Below are 21166 nucleotides of genomic sequence, written 5' to 3' on the forward strand. Positions count from 1 at the left end.
ATGTTTTAGACAATTTTTAATGAGTAAGATTATGTAATATTTTATTATCCTCACAGCACGTTGGTTATGTGCTGAGAAAATATTGCGTGGCAAATTAATTATAATAGCGGATCAATTTAATAATAAAATTAGCCTATAGGCCTCCCCTAATAATGATAATACAATAATACGAATGATAATTAAATGCATAAATTGAAAATGCTAAATAATCTTGATACTGATAGCAGACGCTTGTTTTGACAATATCTTCGGATACATACACGTAAATAGGCGCAATCCAGGGGGTTATCGCAGATATTACACGTATATTGTGAGCAGTGAAGTCGCAGCTCGACGATCGGACCGTACAGTGTGAGCACATAAATCCTGAACTTTGGCTTTGCATCGCATGCTATTTACTCATTGAGTGTGAGTGGGTACCTTGCTGAAATCACACAGACATCGCACAGTGTATGCCCGCCTTTAGTCATATTTCTGTGACACTCAACAAACCAAGCCAGTTCAGATATTTCATGTGTTTTAGCTCATGCACACCTGGTGCAACTAATGAAGCCCTTGATTACAGTAGTTGCATAATGTGTGCTTGACCGGTTTTGCAGATTTGTGAGGGATTCTAGTCAGGGGGTTGAATAACTTTGAGAGTGAAGAAGTCATTAAAAGTTACATGTTCAGTTGAATTTTGGGAAACCACTTTGTGTTGAACCATTTCAATAACTCTTGTTTGTTTGGTTTGCTCACTGCAAGTGCAAACTGCTGAAACTGCTTTCCAATAAACCTGATTTGTTGACCAGATATATATATATATATATATATATGAAAGGTTCAGATGCAAAAGCCTCTAAGTGCCATTTGAAATTTTCTTCTAGAATGATCATTTTTATCAAGCTTGTATATTTAAGTTCAGTAATTTCAGTTAAATTGCAATGAGGATTACCTATTAATTGTCATTAAAGTGAAATTAATGAACTTGAATATACAAGCTTGATAAAAATGATCATTTTAGAAGAAAATTTCAAATGGCATTTAGAGGCTTTTGCATCTGAACTCTTCATATATATATATATATATACATAAACAAAAATATTGTACCACCACAACCATCTCTTCTACCCACTTAACCGACAGCATTTCCAGAGAGAGCTAATTGACATTCATCCCGTGTGTAGAACTTAATCTTCTGAGACATTACAAATCAGCTACTTACACAACAGAGGTCTTGTGGACCTAATGACCATTTGTCAGTGTCAACAGGGCTTAGAAGTGGCTATGGAGAGCATTCACAGGATGGCAAAATTTAGCGATATCCCCTGCTACCAGTGTGAATCTCCTTGTTTGCCAGGTTAGAACATTTGGCATGACGTGGTTTGGTTGGATAAAGATGCCCTTCACAATGCCCTAAACCCTGGGTTGCCGTCACTCAAAACCTCACTTTTAAAACAGGGAAAAGGGAAGAGGGGTTATGAAACCCTTTCAAAGCAGGGTTAGTACTGCTTTTGTGGTGCCAAACGTGTACAGTTCTAGATTTCTTAGATTTCGTTGGAACCAATGGCCAATCGTGTGCCTTGTTTTGGGGCAGTCATGGAAACACTCTACATTGAAAACGGTACGTTTCAGTTGAAAGGAAATTTTCAAAAGATGACAAAACACAGTAATTGGGGTTAAAAATGAAGTATGAAGTTTCTGCGACACTAGTGGCAACTAGCTGAATTTACGAAAACACAGCAAATTTAGTGGATTAAGAGAATGTATTTTAACATAAAAAATATATATATATACATCCCTTTTAAGAGGCCATTTTATTCTTAGATTAATAGTCTGCAAAGTCCATTGAGGATAAACAACAGTTGGAAATATTTTAACATGAGGATGTGCAATCAATGACTTTGAAGCAATATAACCCAGGATTCCATATACCCGGATGATTAGAATGACCTTTGGTTAAATGGTTAATCCCTAAGGATTAGTCAGGAATTTGAGGAACATAATTGAGACTTTCTTACCAATACAGTGATGGTAACAGAGGCCAACCCCGGGGGCATTTTCCCGCTTCCGCCATCCACAGCCTCCACCACAAAGTTGCGTGTTGTCCCATTAGGTAAGAGTTTCTCGAAATCAAGTGAGTGAAGCACCATCAGTTCTCCAGTGAGGGGGTTCACCGCAAACAACTCTCTGGCCTCCTGGGTCCTGATACGGTATGTGACGTTTGCATCCAGATCGGGGTCCAGTGCCTGCGTGAGACAATCGTTAAGATCAAAACACGAATGAGTCATTGTACCCTCAGCATTAATTAAACTCTAACACTTTTTCTGAATAAACCAAATGACCGGGTTACATTATGATTAAAATGTATCCTGTAGTGACCCTGAAGCAATGAGTAAATCTTAACTGGCAGCAAGGCACAGAGCAGCAGGATGTCACAAATTCACCATCATGTCAAACTAAAAACATAACAGAGGACACAGGCCTTTGGATGTTTCTATGAGGCAGAGTGTAGGTTTTGAGGACAAAATTGTGCCTAACCTTATACTGTAACAGTGGTACAGTATAAGGTCTTTTCTGATTAAGTCAGACAGCTGTGAAATTGCTAAATGCATATGATTTAATGCAACTAACCATACAATCCAACTGGTTTCAAGGTAACAAGCTATGTATTTCAAATAAATTAACTTTAAGCCAAGACACCTTTACAAATGTTAAACATGTCTGACTTGTCAAGTTAAGACATAAAATTAGGAATGTTGTCCAGAGGCTAATTTAATGGAATCATCTGGCTGTGTCTGATGTGTTGAATATGCATGTGCAGTGTGTGTGTTTGCCTGTGTATAACTTACACTGATATTGAGAATGACCATGCCCACTGGGCTGTTTTCTGCCAGTGTGACATGATAGGCAGGCTGGGAGAAGACTGGGCTGTTGTCATCCACGTCCAGCACTTTGATGGAGAGTGCAATGGTGGTCCGGCGAGGGTCGTTGGCCCCATCCGAAGCCTCCACAACCAAATCATACTGAGCCCTCTCCTCACGGTCCAAGGGCACAGCTGTGAAGATGCTGCCGTCTGTGCTGATCCTGAAAAGATCTGTGTGACTGACCAGCCGGTAACGGACCTGCCCGTTAATGCCCAGATCCGGATCAGTGGCCTGGATGTGGAAACACACACATATACAAATTTACCATATCTAAAAGAAGACATATTACACTGAAAAAAGTAATGTGGATACCAGGACATCACACTCATATGTGATATTTATTTATTTATTTATTTATTTTTTATTTAACAATTCATGATTATTGGATTGAGATTTTTACTTTTAGGAATCTTTATATTGCAGGCATCAAAATCAAAATTGGTCAGGGAAAACTTTGAACATGTTTTCTTTGTATTTTCGTCAGTTAAATAAAGGTTAAAGAGAATTAACAAATCACAGATTATTTATTTATTTATTGCATTTTACAAAATGTCTAAACTTTTCTGGATTTGGCTTTGTATTATTTTAAAAATTTACTGACTAGACGTATCATTGGGAATGTGACGTGGTCTGGAAACCACGTTAATTTTCTCGTATTTGAGGCATGGTTTACGAATGCCCAGAGCCGTATTATTGGGTGCTACAAATGTCTATCAAATGCACCTGTACTTAGCTTATAGCCAATCGGGTCAATGATACAAGATGACGTACGTAGAGCGACAATGAAGACGACGATGGATCCGAGATTTAGGAGATTTATGTATACACAAAATGTGTTTCTCAATGTCAAGGATACTTCCTTCGCAGGACGGGTCCTTCCAAGTCATTTCCTTCAGAGGCTAGACAAGGCTCCTCTTTAGCATTCGGAGAACACGTAAATGAAACACGCTAGCAAGTGCACGTCATTGCGTCATTACATCAGTGAAAGGTTCGCTTTCTGCGCTGCAAAAATGGTAGTGCTACTGGTTTGGTTGCTGTACTGCACTGTTTAAACACACTTAACAGTCACTTTGACACAAAATATTGATACAAAATTAAAAAAGGAGTTTATTAATTTAAAAACGATTATATTACCGGAGTGAACAACTGTGTCTATAGCAACATGATCTAGCTGTTAAAACACATGAAATGGTAAAATATGTGATCAACAAAAAAGGCTAACGTTAAATGAAGTAAAAATTAAAAATGTAAATCACCAGTACCAGTGAACAGCTTTAAATCCCCCCTCTTCAAATCAGTTAACTCGATATGTTTAATGTCAAACATTAGGCTGTATCAAAAGGTAACTTTGTGTCCGGTGCCATGGTCCATTGATATAAACAAACTGATTCGGTGTATCGCATTTACGTCATCATCGTCTTGCTGCTCCCTCCCTGTTCTGTGATTGGTTCCCTATATCAGGGGAAAATTTGGTTCATGGTGTCTAGGTTGCCTAGCAGCATGAATAAAATCGCGCAGCGGAAAGGCAGCATGGGGAAACCCACGCTACTTATTGTCAGCAATCTTTTGAAACTATTTTTCTACTATATAAATTTTTAATACATTTTACAATGCTTTGACGGCGTTCCATTTTGTTATAACTAGGTTATTACTAATGCATGTTACAATTTCACAATAGTAAAAATTATGAACAAAAACTTGTTCAATTATATTATGAAGTCACGATTAATATTACAAATAAACATGCATTAGTAATGAACAATCTATTATATCAATATCAAATGCATTGCTAGTTCATGATAAATGATACCAAACATTCTTATTTCGTTGATCTTTACAGTAAAGTGTAACCAAAATGTCCATAGATTTCTATCATATTTTCAGATTTTCATTGACTGTGGGATGCCTGCCAAACACAGAGAGAAATACCCTGGCCTTAATTTATAATTTCAACACGTCATCGAACCACACACACCCCAAGAGACACCTGCTTCATCAGCGGGGTGATGAGACAATCAACAAAAACAACAGCAAGATTTGTGACTCCCTGCAGTGGCGCACACAGGCACATGTTGTTCTTTGATATTATCTTGGCAATTATCCACACTCAGCTCACAGACACCATTAAAAAGTCATACAACATCATAACGGTGAAGATATAGTTCACCAAAAAAAGAAAACTGTCATATATTCACCCTCACGCAGTTTACACAAATCAAGTACTTAAGTAAAAGTAAATAAACCCTTAATAAAATATTACTCCAATATTAAGTACTACTTTTTTAATTTGAATTGAGTTAAAGTATAAAAATTATTATTAGTCTCATAGGGTAAAATGATTTAACATTTTAAGAAGAATGCTGCACAAACATACTTGTTTTATATCATTTGAAACTGCTATGGCAGTGGAGAAGATGCACAGACAATAATTTTCCTTATTTTAATGTTACGTTAAGTTTTTAACAAAGACCATACCCCGTTCAGACACAATATGGTCCACATTCAAGCATTTCATACAATGGGCTTAAACAGCCCACCCTTTTACAGCTGATAAAGTGATAAAGATCCACAACAGTCATCAATAGTATTTACAGGTACGTATATTCAAACAAGCAAACATAACTGTAACATTGACGAGACCTGACAAAGACAAATCAACTGAACTGAACTTAGGGGAGATGAAAAAAAAAAGAGAAAATACAATATGGCGCTGTGGCGCTAGAGTGTAATGCAGGTAAAAGACAAAAACAGCGCGAATTATGACGGAGTGCAAACGAATCCGAACTAGCAAGGTTTGGGAAAGTTTCACAAAACTTAAAACCAACAATGCTGTCATGTGCAATACATTCAAGGCGGAACTTGCTTTTCACGGGAGCACAACATGCATGTTGGAGCACTTAAAGAGGAAACATCCTAGCAAAAGAAAATGGTAAAGCTTCCTTTTACAGTCCAGTTACCCATGTAAATACTATGTGAAGAGTTCAGATGCAAAAGCCTCTAAATGCCATTTGAAATTATCTTCTTTAATGATGATTTTTATCAAACTTGTATATTTAAGTTCAGTAATTTCACTTAAATAACAATTAATAGGTAATTATCATTGCAATTTAAGTGAAATCACTGAACTTAAATATACAAGCTTGATAAAAATGATCATTCTAGAAGAAAATTTCAAATGGCACTTAGAGGCTTTTGCATCTGAACTCTTCATGTACTTATTTTAGTAACTACAATTACTGGGTAATAACTAGTACTAACCCTGAACCTACCCCTGTTCCATGTACTCACCTTATATTAGCCAGTACTTTATAGGTAAGTACACTCTAGGTATACTGTAAGTACTGTACTGTAAAAGGAAGCGTTACCAAGAAAATGACCCTTTTTCTGTTTCAGTTCTAAGAAAAGCAGTGGTCCTATTAAACAATACTTAGAGAGCATTTGTATGTGATTTGAGTTGGACTGAAATCTGAAAACTTAAAGAGAATGACATGTTTAGTTGGCTCAAAGTTAATTAAAACAACTATTTCAAAAGCTTAACTGATTTTCTTTTTTTATATTATACTAAGAACATGTATAACTCAATTTTTTAACAAATTGAAAAAAAAAGCTGAATAATAGTTCCAAACTTGCTGATTAGTGGTCAAAATAATCAACGATTAGTCGATTAAATGTCTCAAAATAATGTCTCACGATCAAAATAATCGTGTGTTGCAGCCCAAGTAACTTCAAAAAGGATCCAAAAGCACCATAATAATTATAAAATTAGCCCACATGACTCCCTGTTTGTTATCTTGGAACTTGAAGGCCTCATTCACTTTTATTATATGGAAAAGAGCAGCTCGGATTTTGTTCAAAAACTTTCCTTTTGTGTTTCATGGAAGAAAGAATGTCATATGGAGTGGCAAGATCAATGACAAATAGAGCATCAATAAAGTGTATCTTCCTCTATATGGTCTCTCAAGTTTCTCCATTGAGACAAGTCTTAAATTCAATGGCATCAAACAAACCGACTGTGCTATGCACTTCTTATCCGTTCAGCACTTGAGAATGAAAGCACCTCATTGACACTCGGGCAAATGGCTTTTGTTTCTGATAAGGCCTGAAACAAAGTGCTCAAAAGCCCCCTGCGATAAATTTTACAGACATAGATAGAGCGAGCACTGTCCTTCGCCAAAGGGTGGGACCCAAACTCATTTACTACCGTCAAAGCTGAAACCCAGAGGAGGCCAAGATGGCGATGGCACAGTCAAATACAGACTTAACCCTTTGACAAGAAGGTCTTTGAAGAGCCATATTTTCCATGTTTAAATGAACAGAATCAGAAAAATCAAGTTCCTTTCATTTTTCCTCCATTCATGTGTGTTACAGAGTGGTCTTCTATTATTTGAGGTGGTTCAAATATAATTTGGAGAGATACATGCTTAGAAAATGTTAGTGACATAGACAGTTCAGATAAAGTTTTAGCATGTAGTAATTGAAGTGGTGACAATGAACTTTCTAAATCTGAACAAGCTTGTCAAAAGTAACAGTAAAAGTGAAAATATGACCTGTTTCTTCAATTAATAATACCAAATAAGACATTTTTTTTTTCTTCTGGTATTTGAAAGGATCACATCAGCATCACATAGCTGCCACTTTTAAAACAACTGTTATGTTTTATACACCTGGCTCAGCAAATGTTTTCAGAAACAGGTTTTATGATTGTTAAATATAGGAACTTTTGAGTCACTGATGCATTTTATGTGCATAAAAGTAAATGTTTATCATTATATTTGCGCATATCCACCACATTTGCATGAAATTATACTGTATATCTATATCTCTGTGAAATTGGCGTTGCACTCGTTTCACATCAAGTGCAAGTTCGTTGCAGTTTTCCAAAGAGTAAGTAAAAATTGAATTTGGCAAATGCAGTTGTCTAATAGTAGTAGTAAGACACATTTGTATTTCTTCTGCTGCTCTAAATTAATTATTAATATTTATTTGTTATTGATTATTTTGACAATTTTAGGTTAGGAGCCCTCAGGAAAAAGGCAGAAAAATAGTAGGAAAACAAACATGAAACAAAGATAGCATTAAGGAGATGGCAGAACATCCTGTGCGTTCTTTATCACATGCTAAGGTAAGCAAAAGCTGGTAATGAAAGCATTTATCTTCTCAGCAATCAATCGAAAGTTAATTAAACTTGAATATAGGGCACAGCAGAAATACCACACGATGCATGCTCGTGTGTGGGCACATCTTGTGATGCTTGTCTTGTAAAAACACAGTAGGGGGTGATAAAAAATGCTAATTTTTAATTAGCGTTCTTATTTTTTATGGAGTACCCCACTGGAATGACTGTTCTTGCACATCTCACCTGTCTCGGTCACGACCCCAGACAATGTTACCATTGTTTCGTCAATCAGAAGACTTTGCACTGACCATCACATGAAACTAAGCAAACTAATCTAGTTGCAGGCTCACTACCTTTGAAGGAGGACGACTATTAAGAAGTTTTCAAGTTTGTTCAAGGCATTTCACTCCTAAATCATGAAATGGGGAACACTGATGCTCTATAAAGTCTTATTAATTTATCGTATTTATTTTGGATTTCGTCTGACACGATAATGCACTTTTTTGGTCTTTGCAATCATGGCAAGCAGGTGATTGAAGTAAAACAACTTTCATTTTCGGCTGTCATCACATCATCTTTTACTTTTTTTAGCCTCTTTCTTCCAAACACCATTTGGGTATCTAAGGCCTACTTTTCACAATCCAATCAATTTAAACAAAATCAAGCCTAGTCATTTTCTTCTCGTTGAATATACTGTTTCACTAGGTAAAACTTCAGATTATGCAAGTAAATAGGTTGTGAAAGGCGTTTCACATTGACTTTAAGAAGGATCTTTGCGCTGTCAGACAGATAATGTCTGAAAGACAAGTTCTAACTATCTTTTCTAATTAGCACTCATATTTCACACTACTCTGATAACAACATTAGCCCACTTATTTGTCTCACATCTGCTTTGAGTTTAAATCATTATTAGGCATATTGACAGAATGCATGCACATCAAAGAGATGACCGGCAGAAAATGAAGGTGTCTGCTTCTGCCCACATCAATACGGCAAGTACACAAAATCATAAAAACAAGCTTTCTGGTGAAAAACAAGTACAAGAGTCTAGACAGCAAGTTAGGGCTCCGACCACAGACAGTGAGGCAGGACTGTTTGGCCTGAACTTAACCAACTTCAAACTAGTTTAAATTCCCAATGCTGTGGCTTATTTGGAATCATTTGAAGTGGGCACGTCGACCAGGTGTAATATCTACAGTGATGCAGGCTCTGCTGTGATAGCGCCGATAGAGCTCTTTGGGCATTTCTCTAATGATATGGAAACCTCTGCTGCTTTATGTTAGCCGTAGGGGATGTTTAGCTAGCGTTAAGCTTTGGACCATGTCCAACATGCCTCGCTGGGAGACGTGTCAGGAGCTCCAAATGAATTCAAGACAAGTGAGGGTTTGTAAATGCAGCTTGTCGCACTGCGGGGCACACATAACTATCAACTTGTCAAGAAGTGAACAATTAGAAAAAGCACTGGTGCTGTGCCATGATGGAATATGCCTGTGACAGTAGAAAAGAGTAGAGATTTTGATAAACGCTTCATACCGCAGTATAAATATTGGTGTGAATATCAAACGGTAAATACACCTGAGAAAAAAACGGAGTAAAATATGGAGTGGGATGTGACCCGATTCAAGATGTGAAAGTGATTGAGAAGCAAACGATTATATTGTTTTCTATACGTTGTTCGGTAACACCTTACAATAAGGTTTCATTTGCTAACATTAGTTAATGTTAAATACGGTCTAATAAAACAACGGTACCTAGTCAATCGTTCTCTGAGATTTGTTTTCATGATAATCGAATGTAAAGAGTTTTATCTCTAAAAACTGTTTAGTACTGGGGGCATTTACTAAGTAAAAAGAAATCTCTAGTTTATACCACTAACAAGGCTCAAAATAGCCCCACACTAACACAGTAACATAATGAGGGTCCATACAGTTCAGCTCACTCAGGATGAAATTCGTGGTTTGACTTGTCATGACTGTTTTCCAAGATGGCTCCTGTCTGTATACACGAAGTGAACTGTCTTTATAAAATATCTTCTTATTAAACGGTCACATTGTAGAACACAGCTTCTTCTAGACATGATGCTGTCCAGTATCTACAGGAATCAGCTGCCAGTTTGAGGTTCAAGTTTTCCCTGGTGTCTGCGAGCGTAATAAGTGGGTGGGCAATATGCTAATTTTTCGTCTTAACGTCACAACGAACGGCTTATGTCTCATTTGAAAAAAACGATTAATTTCATTGACTCAGATTCGACTCTTACTTTTCAAAGACAATTTCTTTATATGCGGTTCACTTTCAGATTTAAAACTTTGCAGGATGTTTTAATTCTTTTAGAGCTATGTTACAAACAACATAAAAGATCATTATCAAAAATCCATAATAGGGACACTTTCATAAGACTGACATGACACATTCATAACCACGACATGTCTTGGATATGAAGAAGGGTTTATGCATGTTTATGACAAATATTGTTAAGTGTCTTTCGCTCAATAATGACATTTTGAATGCAAATATGACATTGTTTGAGATGTTTTTGTTATGACATCTTGACATAAACCAATACATCATAACCTGTCAGTGTCTTTGTCATGACAACTTGACATAAAATTAAGTTAAACTGTCATGTGGTTGACTTCGGCATTGGCTGTCATGAGGCCATTATAACTGTGTCAAGAATATTTTTTGTGACCTCAACTACAGTGGTACAAATTGAATATGTCATTAAAAAGTTATAATGGCTTCATGACAGCCAATGTCAAAACCAATCACCTGACAGTTTAATGTAATGTTAACCAATAAATCTAGGTGGTTTCTTAAGTTTGATAATTAATATGCTCTGTCATATTTATGACAGGTTGTGTTGTCTTAGTAATGTCAAGTTGTCATGACAAAGACACTGACAGGTTATGATGTTATGGTTTATTTCAAGGTGTCAAAACAAAGAAATCTCAAACAATGTCATATTTGCATTAAAAATGTCATAACCCAGCGAATGACACTTAATGACAGTTGTCACAAACATGCATAAAAATTCCTTATTCATAACGTGTCATGTCATGATTATGAAGGTGTCAAGTTAGTCTTATGCACACCCCTTCAAGTAAGGTGTTCCCATACAACCTTTGATTTTAACAATGTATTAGTAAATGTTGAAATTAATACTAACTAAGATGCTGAAAAAGACTTGTTCATTCTTAGTTCATGCTAACTAATGTAGTTAACGAATGTTAACTAATTAACCTTAAAGCGTAACCATATTCTAAAAGCTGATACTTTTTAGAATTTCAAAAACAGTATCAATATCCAGCCTGTTTTATAACATTGGCTTCACTGTTTTGTCTCTCTTTATTTACAGTATGATATGAAGCTGTTTCAGCACTGATCCCAGACTTATCCATAACATTCATGCATTCATAACATTCAAGTCCCAAAAATAATCAAATGAGATGAAGTAGAATTTATAAAGCATTTACTTAACTGGATTATGAATTAACTTTAACACAAAGTTATTTAAAATATAAACTACTTTTCTTATATAAACTTTCCAGTCACCATTACCATCAAATTAAACAACACATAATGATTTTGTGCCTAGACAGCAGCAATCAAGCCCTGGAACATGGTCCCCGTCCATCTTATGAGGTGTAATGTATATTTATCAGACACAAAGTAGACACGTTTAAGGAACGCTCTGCTAATAAACAGTCTGCCAGCATTAGCCTGTGATTATTTTGATGACAAAGTGCGACTCTATTAATCTAGACCACTAATTACAAGTCTCGCAGCTTAACAGAGCCCAACAAAGCTGCTCATTACAGGACGTCCCCGAAGGTAACAAATTATTTAAATTACATTTATTTAATTGGAAAATCATAAACAGTGGAGTGGGCAGGGACTTTGGCGGATAGGCTGCGGGTGTGTGCCAGCTGGGCGATGGGAAAAGAGTGAGATGAGGGCTCAAGAGGGCAGAGGAAGATACTCCAGCTGCTGGCGTCAGGCCCAAACCCCAGCAGGCACTGATTAACACCGCTCATTTGAGACCGCGGAGGGGATTGAAATACTCACATAGAACTGGACAAAAGAACATTCATGCTCTGTGCACATAACTATGACAGAGCAAGCACATGATATGAGATTTTAAGTCTGTAACGCAAATGTGAATCATCAACACCAACAAAAATAATGAAAACGAACGTCACCATGAGTATGTTGGGGCTCTAATCTTAAGTATATGAAAAAGAAACAGTGATAATTGAAACAAATGGCACTTATGAGCATGGTATGATTTATGTCAACATGATTATGGTCAATATGGCATGATTCACAAACCACTCAAACCGGTGATTTTTTCTGACTCACTGTGTTGCTCAATATTTACGATCAGGCCACATCTTGAAGGGATAGTAACCCCCAAAAATGAAAATTATGTCATCATTTACTCACCATAAAGTTTTTGCAAAGCTGTATGAGTTTCTGTTTTCTACTGAACACAAAGGAAGAAATTGAAAAACGATCGGAACTAAACAGTTGTGGGACACCATTGTCTTCCATAGCATTTTTTTTGAAGAACAATCGCTTTAAAATCGTTATAAAAATCATTCAAAATATCTTCCTTTGTGTTTAGTAGAAGAAATAAACTCACACAGGTTTGCAACAACTTGAGGGTGAGTAAATGATAACAGAATTTTCATTTTTTGGGAGGAGTATCTCTTTAAGGCAAGACATTACAGGCAAAACCGTTGCTTATTCTCATGCACTGAGCCAGAAATATCTGTATTCTGAAGATATTTACAGATGGGTTTGTTAATATATAATTTGCCCAGAATATCCTAGCTGTATTCCTAAACATATTTGATGTAAGTCTGGCATGCCAGGCTAGACGGCACCTTGAGTCTACAGAAAGTTCCACAAATTTCAACAGAACTGGAATGCTACCATTCAGAAAGTTGTACACATTTGCTCATTATGCTGGTTCAGATCCTCAGTTTAGTATTCTCTTCTCTATTTAAAGGGATACTCCACTTTTTTTGGAAATAGGCTCATTGTACCACTCCCCCAGAGTTAAACAGTTGGGTTTTACCGGTTTCGAATCAATTCAGCCGATTTTCTGATATTGAGAAGAATATCAGTAACCAGACAGTTTATGGTCTAATTGACTTCCATAGTATATTTTTTCCTACTATGGAAGTCAATGAGACCAGAAACTGTCTGGTTACAGATATTCTTCTAAATATCAGAAAATCGGCTGAATTGATTCGAAAACGGTAAAACTCAACTGTTTAATGGTGCGTTCACACCGAACGAGAATAGCGCGTCAGGCACGAATGATTTAATGTTAAGTCAATGCAAAGATGCGTTACGCGCATAAAAAAATTCCTGCGGCGCGGATGAAGCGAATACGCCTCATTCGCGCATCAAGTTTGGGCGAATGGCGCGTCTGGCACGTTAAGCGAAAAAAAGTGGAGTATCCCTTTAACACTTTTCACCCATATTCCAATGTCCTTTTAAGTCATTTAATAACTTTTTGTGGAGAACAGGTTGAAAAGTACATACTTTTTTCACTAAAAACCTTTACAATTTAGGTTTGTTTATGAGATAATTAGTGCAGTTCAAATCAACGGTCAACATGATTGAAAGATTGGTTTTGTATCTTTCATGTATCTTATCTTTCGAGCAAATGGTGAAACTAGCCAAAGGGTTCACTTCAGAAGGGTCCGGAGGACACAAATATATGGCGACTATGATCCCCACGCCACTGTTCTGCTCTCCAGAGTAAATACAGAGTGGTGACTCTCTCGATGAATGCTTGGTCGACATAAAAACAATGGACGCCAACGGATTTCGATTCTGTTTTTACGCGCGTCAGTTTCACTCTTGACACGCGAATTAACACAAAGTGGTCAAGTGTCAAACTAGACGTGTCAAGCCTGGGACGTTAAGCGTGAATGATTTAGTTAGTGCCATTTGTGCAAACTAGACGCGTCAGGCACGAATTTGACGCGCTATTCGCGTCCGGTGTGAACACAGCATAACTCTGGGGGAGTTGTAAAATGAGCCTATTTCCCAAAAAAATTGGAGTATCCCTTTAACACTTTTCACCCATATTCCAATGTCCTTTTAAGTCATTTAATAACTTTTTGTGGTGAAGAGATAGAAAAGAAAAAAAACTTTATTCTCTAAAAACCTTTACAATTTAGGTTTGTTTATGAGATAATTTGTGCAGTTCAAATCAACGGTCAACATGATTGAAAGATTGGTTTTGTAAACTGGATAAACTGATTATTTGAAAAGATCTGACACAAAAGAGTCAATATTGATTCATACCTCTTCAGTAAATCAATTGTTAAAAAAAAAAAAAGTCAGAAAGATTCGAGAACCAGATTAAATGAAAGGATGACCTTTCCAATGTGTTCACATAATGCGTGAAGTCGTTGACGGCACAGTGTGAGACGAGCATTTGTGATTAATTAATTTATTTATATTTTTTAATCGAAAAATATCTCGCTAGATAAGACCTTATTTCTCGGCTGAGATTGTGTAGAGCTTTTTGAATCTGCATTGAAAGCATTTGGACCTTCAACCTATTGGTCCACGTTCATCCAAATTCACTTTAAGGCGAAAAGTCCAATAATGTTTTCCTCAAAAACCTTCATTCATCTTCGACTGAAGATATTAACATCTTGAATGACATGGGAGTGAGAAAATGATAATGCATTTGAATTCTGAAGTCAACTTTTCCTTTAACAACTTCAACTCGCTGATTCAGTCTGGTAATATTAGTACTCCTTTAAATCAACTATAAGAAATCAGAAAGTTAAACTCTGAAGTGTAAACTTGTAGAGGTTCACGGTTTCAGTGTTGACTCCAGTAGGCAGAAAACTAATCTGCAGAGCAAAAAGTCCGCAGATCAAACAGAGAGGAGAACGAGTATAAAGAATTTTGAAAGTGGTTGCAACCTTACCTTTACTTGACCCACAAAAGCATTTGCCTCTTCCTCTTGAACTGTGAGATTACGGGGCAGCATAGGATCAAACTCAGGGTCATTATCATTGACATCTGTCACCACTATTTTCACCGTAGCAGTCGAGGTCTGAAAACAAGAGCCTTCAGGTTACTTCAATCGTTACATGGACGCCTCTTAATAAAAAAACTCCCACAGTTTCAGTCAGTAATCCAATAACATAAACAAATTTGAAATTCAAAACTTGTGTGCCTTTGAGTGATTTTTTTTTTTTTCCACTGTCTGGTAAGAGACAGTGTTGGCTTTCATACACAATAATCAAATTCCCCTGATTAATTTGCAAAGAACTTGTAAAATTGCTAACATATTTGCATTCATCATCAAGCTATGAATGGGGTCTAATGAGAAATATCCACAGCTGTTGAGCAGATTAGTGTTTCAGAGTATAGATCGCCTCAACAAATTGATGGATGCAACCAAATTAACATGCTGGCAGGAGAATTCTGTTTACTCAGTAACAACAATTCACTGTCTACATTTCTGATACTTCACAAAGTGTCTCATTTTGTAAAGCCCAGAACACATCAAGCAGAATGTCGGCCGTCTGGCAGATTTTGTGCGTCGGCCAACTAAGTTTCATCGGTGTGAAACGCACGGTTCCGTGCCGTTGGCTGAAAATAGTCCTCGTCGGCTTTGTTTCGCCCGATTCGACATGTTGCCGTTTGGGGAAAGAGAGAACTCTGATTGGGTGTTCAGCTTAGTGAAAGGTTCAGTGCACGAGAATAAAAGCAAAACAGCACGCAAAGAAGTAAAAACGGTAAAGATAGAAGGCTACGTCTTCTTACCTGAGTGTTCCTTGGTGAATATTTCAATATTAACATGAACGAAGTGGAATAAAGAAAGTGTTTAGCAGGATTGATATTCAAAACAGTCAGAGTCAATTTGTTCGTTTCGTTCGCTGAATTAACCAAATGACTCTGAAAAAGATTTGTTCATTTTGATGAACGAGTTCGAACAGTAGAGTCACAAACGTGCATCACAGTAGAGAGCAAGGCGAGCATTTGACCTTATAAAACTTAAATTGTTATTTATTTATTAAATTAGCGATCGTTTCGCTAGATAAGACCCGTATTCGTCGTCTGGAATCGTTTAAAGCCCTTTGAACAGTTTGCCGTTTGCACTGAAAGTGTCTTTTGGACCTTGAACTGTTTGGTTCCCACTGAAGTGCATTATATGGAGAAAAATCCTGGAATGTTTTCATTCAAAACCTTAATTTCTTTTCGACTGAAGAAAGAAAGACATGGATGACATGGAGGTGAGTAAATTATCAGCAAAAGTTTTTTTTTTTTTTCAAAAGTTTACTACTTTAACATTTATCTACTGTTACTTATTAAACTTGCATAATGCCATAATCCCAAATATCCTAAAATAGCCATTTTTTTTTTATTTCTCATTTATTCTATAGATAATTACTTGCTTCTTTCTTTTGATTTTGAGGAGAAATAAAACCCCATAAATTATGTTATTGACAGAAATAAATGGTCCAATTTTCAAGTAACTCATGTTGGCATTTATAACCAGCTGTGGTTATGAAAGCAAAATTTGGAATGTGTTTTCTTATTTCTCAGTCAAAAAGTAGCAATAAATACACAAATTGAGGATTTTGACTTTACATACATTATTTGCAGTAGACTTTCAATCGTATTATGTGTGTGTAAGCTGTAATTTTCTGAGTATGCTGTTTCGTTTTTTTTTTTGGAGGTCATGTTATGTAGTGTCTCTTCAGCAGGCTAGGTTGGAAACAGCAGTCAATTCAAATAAGAACTTCATAGTCTACAGGTTGTTTCTGAGAACATTTCATACAAATGATTGCTTTTCCTCCTACTCAGTCTTCTAGACGCTCTTACCAGACTACACGAATTAAAATTACATAATAAATCAAACAAAACAAATACTTTTGCAAACAATTTGTTGTGTGAACCAACAATTGAATAAATGAAAAAACAGACAAAAATACATAAATGAGCAAGTGAGCCAGCCAGACCTTTTAGACCAGGTTGCACAAACAAACAAAAAATTAATTAAAGGGTTAGTTCACCCAAAAATGAAAATTCTGTCAGTATTTACTCACCCTTATGTTGTTCCAACCCCGTAAGACCTTCGTTCATCTTCGGAACACAAATTTAGATATTTTTGATGAAATCTGAGAGCTGGATCACTCCTAGGCTTCTTGAGGAATTGAAACTTGCTGGTCCCGAAAAGTTATTAAAGACATTGTTAAAATAGTCCAAGTGACTACAGTGGCTCAATCTTAACTTTATCAAACGACGAGAACACTTTTTGTGCGCAAAAAAACCAACAACAAAAATAACGACTTTATTTCAACTATTCATTTACTTCTCTCTCTGCCTCGAATCAGGTTACTAGTTTAATAGCGTAAACTTCTGTTATTGTGCGTCACACGCATCACACACATGACCAGCGTCGGCCAATAGTGAGCCTACGTGTGACGTAGCTCTACGCAATCACACTACGTTAACTGACTAAAGGCCCATAGAGAAGGAAGTGAATAATTGAAATAAAGTCATTATTTTTGTTGGTTTTTTCGCACAAAAAGTATTCTCGTCACTTGATAAAGTTAATGTTGAGCCACTGTAGTCACTTGGACTATTTTAACGATGTCATTAATAATTTTTCGAGGCGTAACGTTTAAATTCCTCAAGAAGCCTATGGACTAGTATGCAGGAGTGATCCAGCACTCAGATTTCATCAAAAATATCTTCATTTGTGTTACGAAGATGAACGAAGATCTTACGGGGTTGGGACAACATGAGGGTGAGTAAATACTGACAAAATTGATTCGCTTTAACAAGCGAATCAGACAAACAGATCAGCAGTGTCTCCTAATGATCAGTGTCATTAATGAAAAGTGTATTTCTGATATATTTCTTTAAATTGAATGACAGTTTGGTTTGATATGTTAGTATATAATGTAAAAACAGATTCGTAATAGCGTCTTATAAATGGCTAAATACTATTTAGGGACACTGTATGTGTCAAGCAGCCTGACATACTCCATCACTCGAACTAAATCATTCAAACATTTACAAGGAAATAAGTCGAAAACCTAGCAGACTGAAAACCATGTTCCCCTGACAACATTGTTTAGTCTCTTCTCGGATCATTCTGCATCCATTTATGTCAAGTCGGAGTCAATTTTGTTACTTTCCCTGAAACATAAAAAAAACAATGGAGTTAAATCCCAGGCGGGCGAGCGAGGAAACCAATATTCCAATAATTAGCAGATGTGTTTACTCTTCCTCCCCTGCTGCTTGGACTTATATGTTAAAGGTTTAAATGCTGGAGTATTTGGCAGATAGGCCCTGTAAATCTTTCATGTGCCTGCAATAAAGCCTGCTGAGTGTGCACAACGCTGTGGAGGTAACATAAGGTTAACTGATCTGGAGCTGAGGCAAAATGCACTCAATGTGCTTTCATTTGTCAACAAACACAGGTTCACATCTTGTGATGGATGGACGGATGGACGGACGGATGGACGGATGGATGGACTGATGCATGGATGGATGGATGGATGGATGAATGGATGGACGGACGGACGGACGGACGGACGGACGGACGGATGGATGGATGGATGGACGGATGGATGGATGGATGGATGGATGGACTGATGCATGGATGGATGGATGGATGAATGGATGGACGGACGGACGGACGGATGGATGGACGGATGAATGGATGGATGGATGGATGGACGGATGGATGGATGGATGGATGGATGGATGGATGGATGGATGGATGGATGGATGGACGGATGGATGGACGGATGGATGGACGGATGGATCGACACAATACAGACGTTTGGCTGCATCTGTTCCTCTAACCGCAGTTTGGGGATGAAAAAGTCTCTCTTAAAGGGTTAGTTCACCCAAAAATGAAAATTAAGTCATTAATTACTCACCCCCATGCTGTACCAACCCCGTAAGACCTTCGTTCGTCTTCGGAACACAAATGAAGATATTTTTGATTGAATTTGAGAGCTGTATAACTACCACATTGGCTCCTAAGGGACTGCCACTTGACGGCCAAGAAAGTCAATGAAGAAAATGTTTAAATATCCCAAGTGACTACCGTGGCTCAACTATATGTTTATCAAGCGACGAGAATACTTTTTGTGCGAAAAAACAAACAAAAATAACGACTTTATTCGACTATTCCTTTTCTTCCTTGTTGGCCTGAAACGAGACCTCAATACGATTTCCACGACGCATGCGCGAGAATTGCGATCTCCTTACACTACTTCAGTTCAGTTCTCGCGCATGCGTCGTGGAAATCTAAGGAAGTCTCATTTCTGGCCTACAAGGAAGAAAAGGAATAGTCGAATAAACTCGTTATTTTTGTTTGTTTTTTCGCACAAAAAATATTCTCGTCGCTTGATAAACATATAGTTGAGCCACGGTAGTCACTTGGGATATTTAAACATTTTCTTCATTGACTTTCTGGGCCGTCAAGAGGCAGTCCCTTAGGAGCCTATGTGGTAGTTATATAGCTCTCAAATTTAATCAAAAATATCTTTATTTGTGTTCCGAAGACGAACGAAGGTCTTACGGGGTTGGTACAGCATGGGGGTGAGTAATTAATGACTTAATTTTCATTTTTGGGTGAACTAACCCTTTAAGGACTTTGTTTCTGTGAGTCTGTCTGGCTCAAATCTCTCATACTCTCAGAGCAAAACAAAGAGCAGCCAGAGTGACCTCAGAAGGCACAGAGGTCAAAAGCTGAGTGTCGCCAAGGGCCCGTAGAAAGGGACCCATTTCCCCAACTCTCCTCTTCAGAAAAAAATGACTATTTATTAAATTGGCTAATGACCAGGTGGTTTCGCAAAGGTCACTGAATTTTAAAAACCTCCCAAACCGCACCTGCTCCCCCAGCCTTATGTCTCAACTTCACCCTTGGCTCTTATCTGCAAGCGAAGCCGAAAGGTCAAGGAGGGAGACTCGTGGGTAAATGGGAAGATGGGAATGAAACCTGCTGCACTGTTTTCTCATCTTACTTTCATGAGCTTAGCACACAGTGACGTCTTTCTCAGCAGGCCAGGGAAGAGGAGCGATCAAGTCTAGGAGAATCCTGCCAATTAAGTGCTTTGAGTTATTCTAGGGGTTATTAAAGTATTGGAATCGCATTCATTTGTTTGTAAAGGCTAAGCTGACGTGACGGTGAAGACTCTGGTGTAACATAATTCCACCATCTGACAAATACCTTGACAGTTTTGGATATATATGGACACCATTGTCCTTAAAGCTGGATCTTTATGCACTTTCTCCCAGAGAAAGGCAAGTGATTATCCTTGAGTTTGGAGGTGAACACATCACATATCCTTGAAGCGGGTTGTAAATCCAGGCATCTCTTTTATTGATGAATACTAAGTGAGATTTTCTCTGTTGGTTCATCCGGTACGGGATATAGGCTCAGTGAGAGATTGGAGTGAAAGAAGGTGCTACATAATTAAAAGACCCGTTCGGCTCATTTATCTCCATCATTACGGCATAATCACTCCATTGTAAGACGCACCTCATTTTCCTCTATTTAGATCAATCTCTTTGAGCCCTTTGTGAGAGTGAAGTGCACAGGAGAGTCACTGGCGCTAGGAAACTCACCCCATGAAAGGAAATCAAATACTTTTTTACAAAAGAACAAACAAACGAATGAACAAATGAACGAACAAACAGCAGTCAGCGAGTGGCGGAATCATTTGTTTGATTGATTCACAATATTGACTGATTTGTTGCATAAATGAATCAACGGTAGACTTCTCTTTACTTTGATCCTGATTCAAAATGTTTTTCGTTTTTTCAGAATTGCATTTATATAGGCATAAAAACGAAACATGGTTGCATGAAATGAACGAATAAACAAACCTCAATTAGTTTAATTGATTGAGCGACTGGTTGACTGAATAAATGAAACAATGGAAGGCTTCTCTTCCTATTTCTTATAAACTTAATACCACATTTAAATTTCCATCATTGCGAATATATAGTAGCCTACTAGGCAGAGAAATTTCGACAACTGAAAATTATCGACTGAAACTACACTGACTAAATGACTCACTGACCGAAACAATCACTTTTAATTAACGCTTCTTCAATGTTACATTTTGACTTT

At 37.3% G+C, this 21166-nt stretch overlaps 1 protein-coding gene across 3 annotated transcripts in view; it reads right to left on the minus strand.

Annotated features, from left to right (window-relative positions):
- pcdh15b (protocadherin-related 15b) overlaps positions 1-21166 on the minus strand; it is a 310069-nt gene that overhangs the window by 178591 nt on the left and 110312 nt on the right. For all 3 annotated transcript variants that reach the window (XM_089121979.1, XM_089121980.1, XM_089121981.1), the window contains 3 exons: positions 14984-15112; positions 2832-3137; positions 2001-2228 (listed from right to left, as the gene is read on the minus strand). In XM_089121979.1, coding sequence (XP_088978105.1) covers positions 2001-2228; positions 2832-3137; positions 14984-15112 — 663 coding nt within the window. The remainder of the gene's footprint in view (positions 1-2000; positions 2229-2831; positions 3138-14983; positions 15113-21166) is intronic.

This window comes from Pimephales promelas, chromosome 17 (assembly GCF_988280905.1).
Source record: "Pimephales promelas chromosome 17, fPimPro1.hap1.1, whole genome shotgun sequence".
NCBI lineage: Eukaryota > Metazoa > Chordata > Actinopteri > Cypriniformes > Leuciscidae > Pimephales > Pimephales promelas.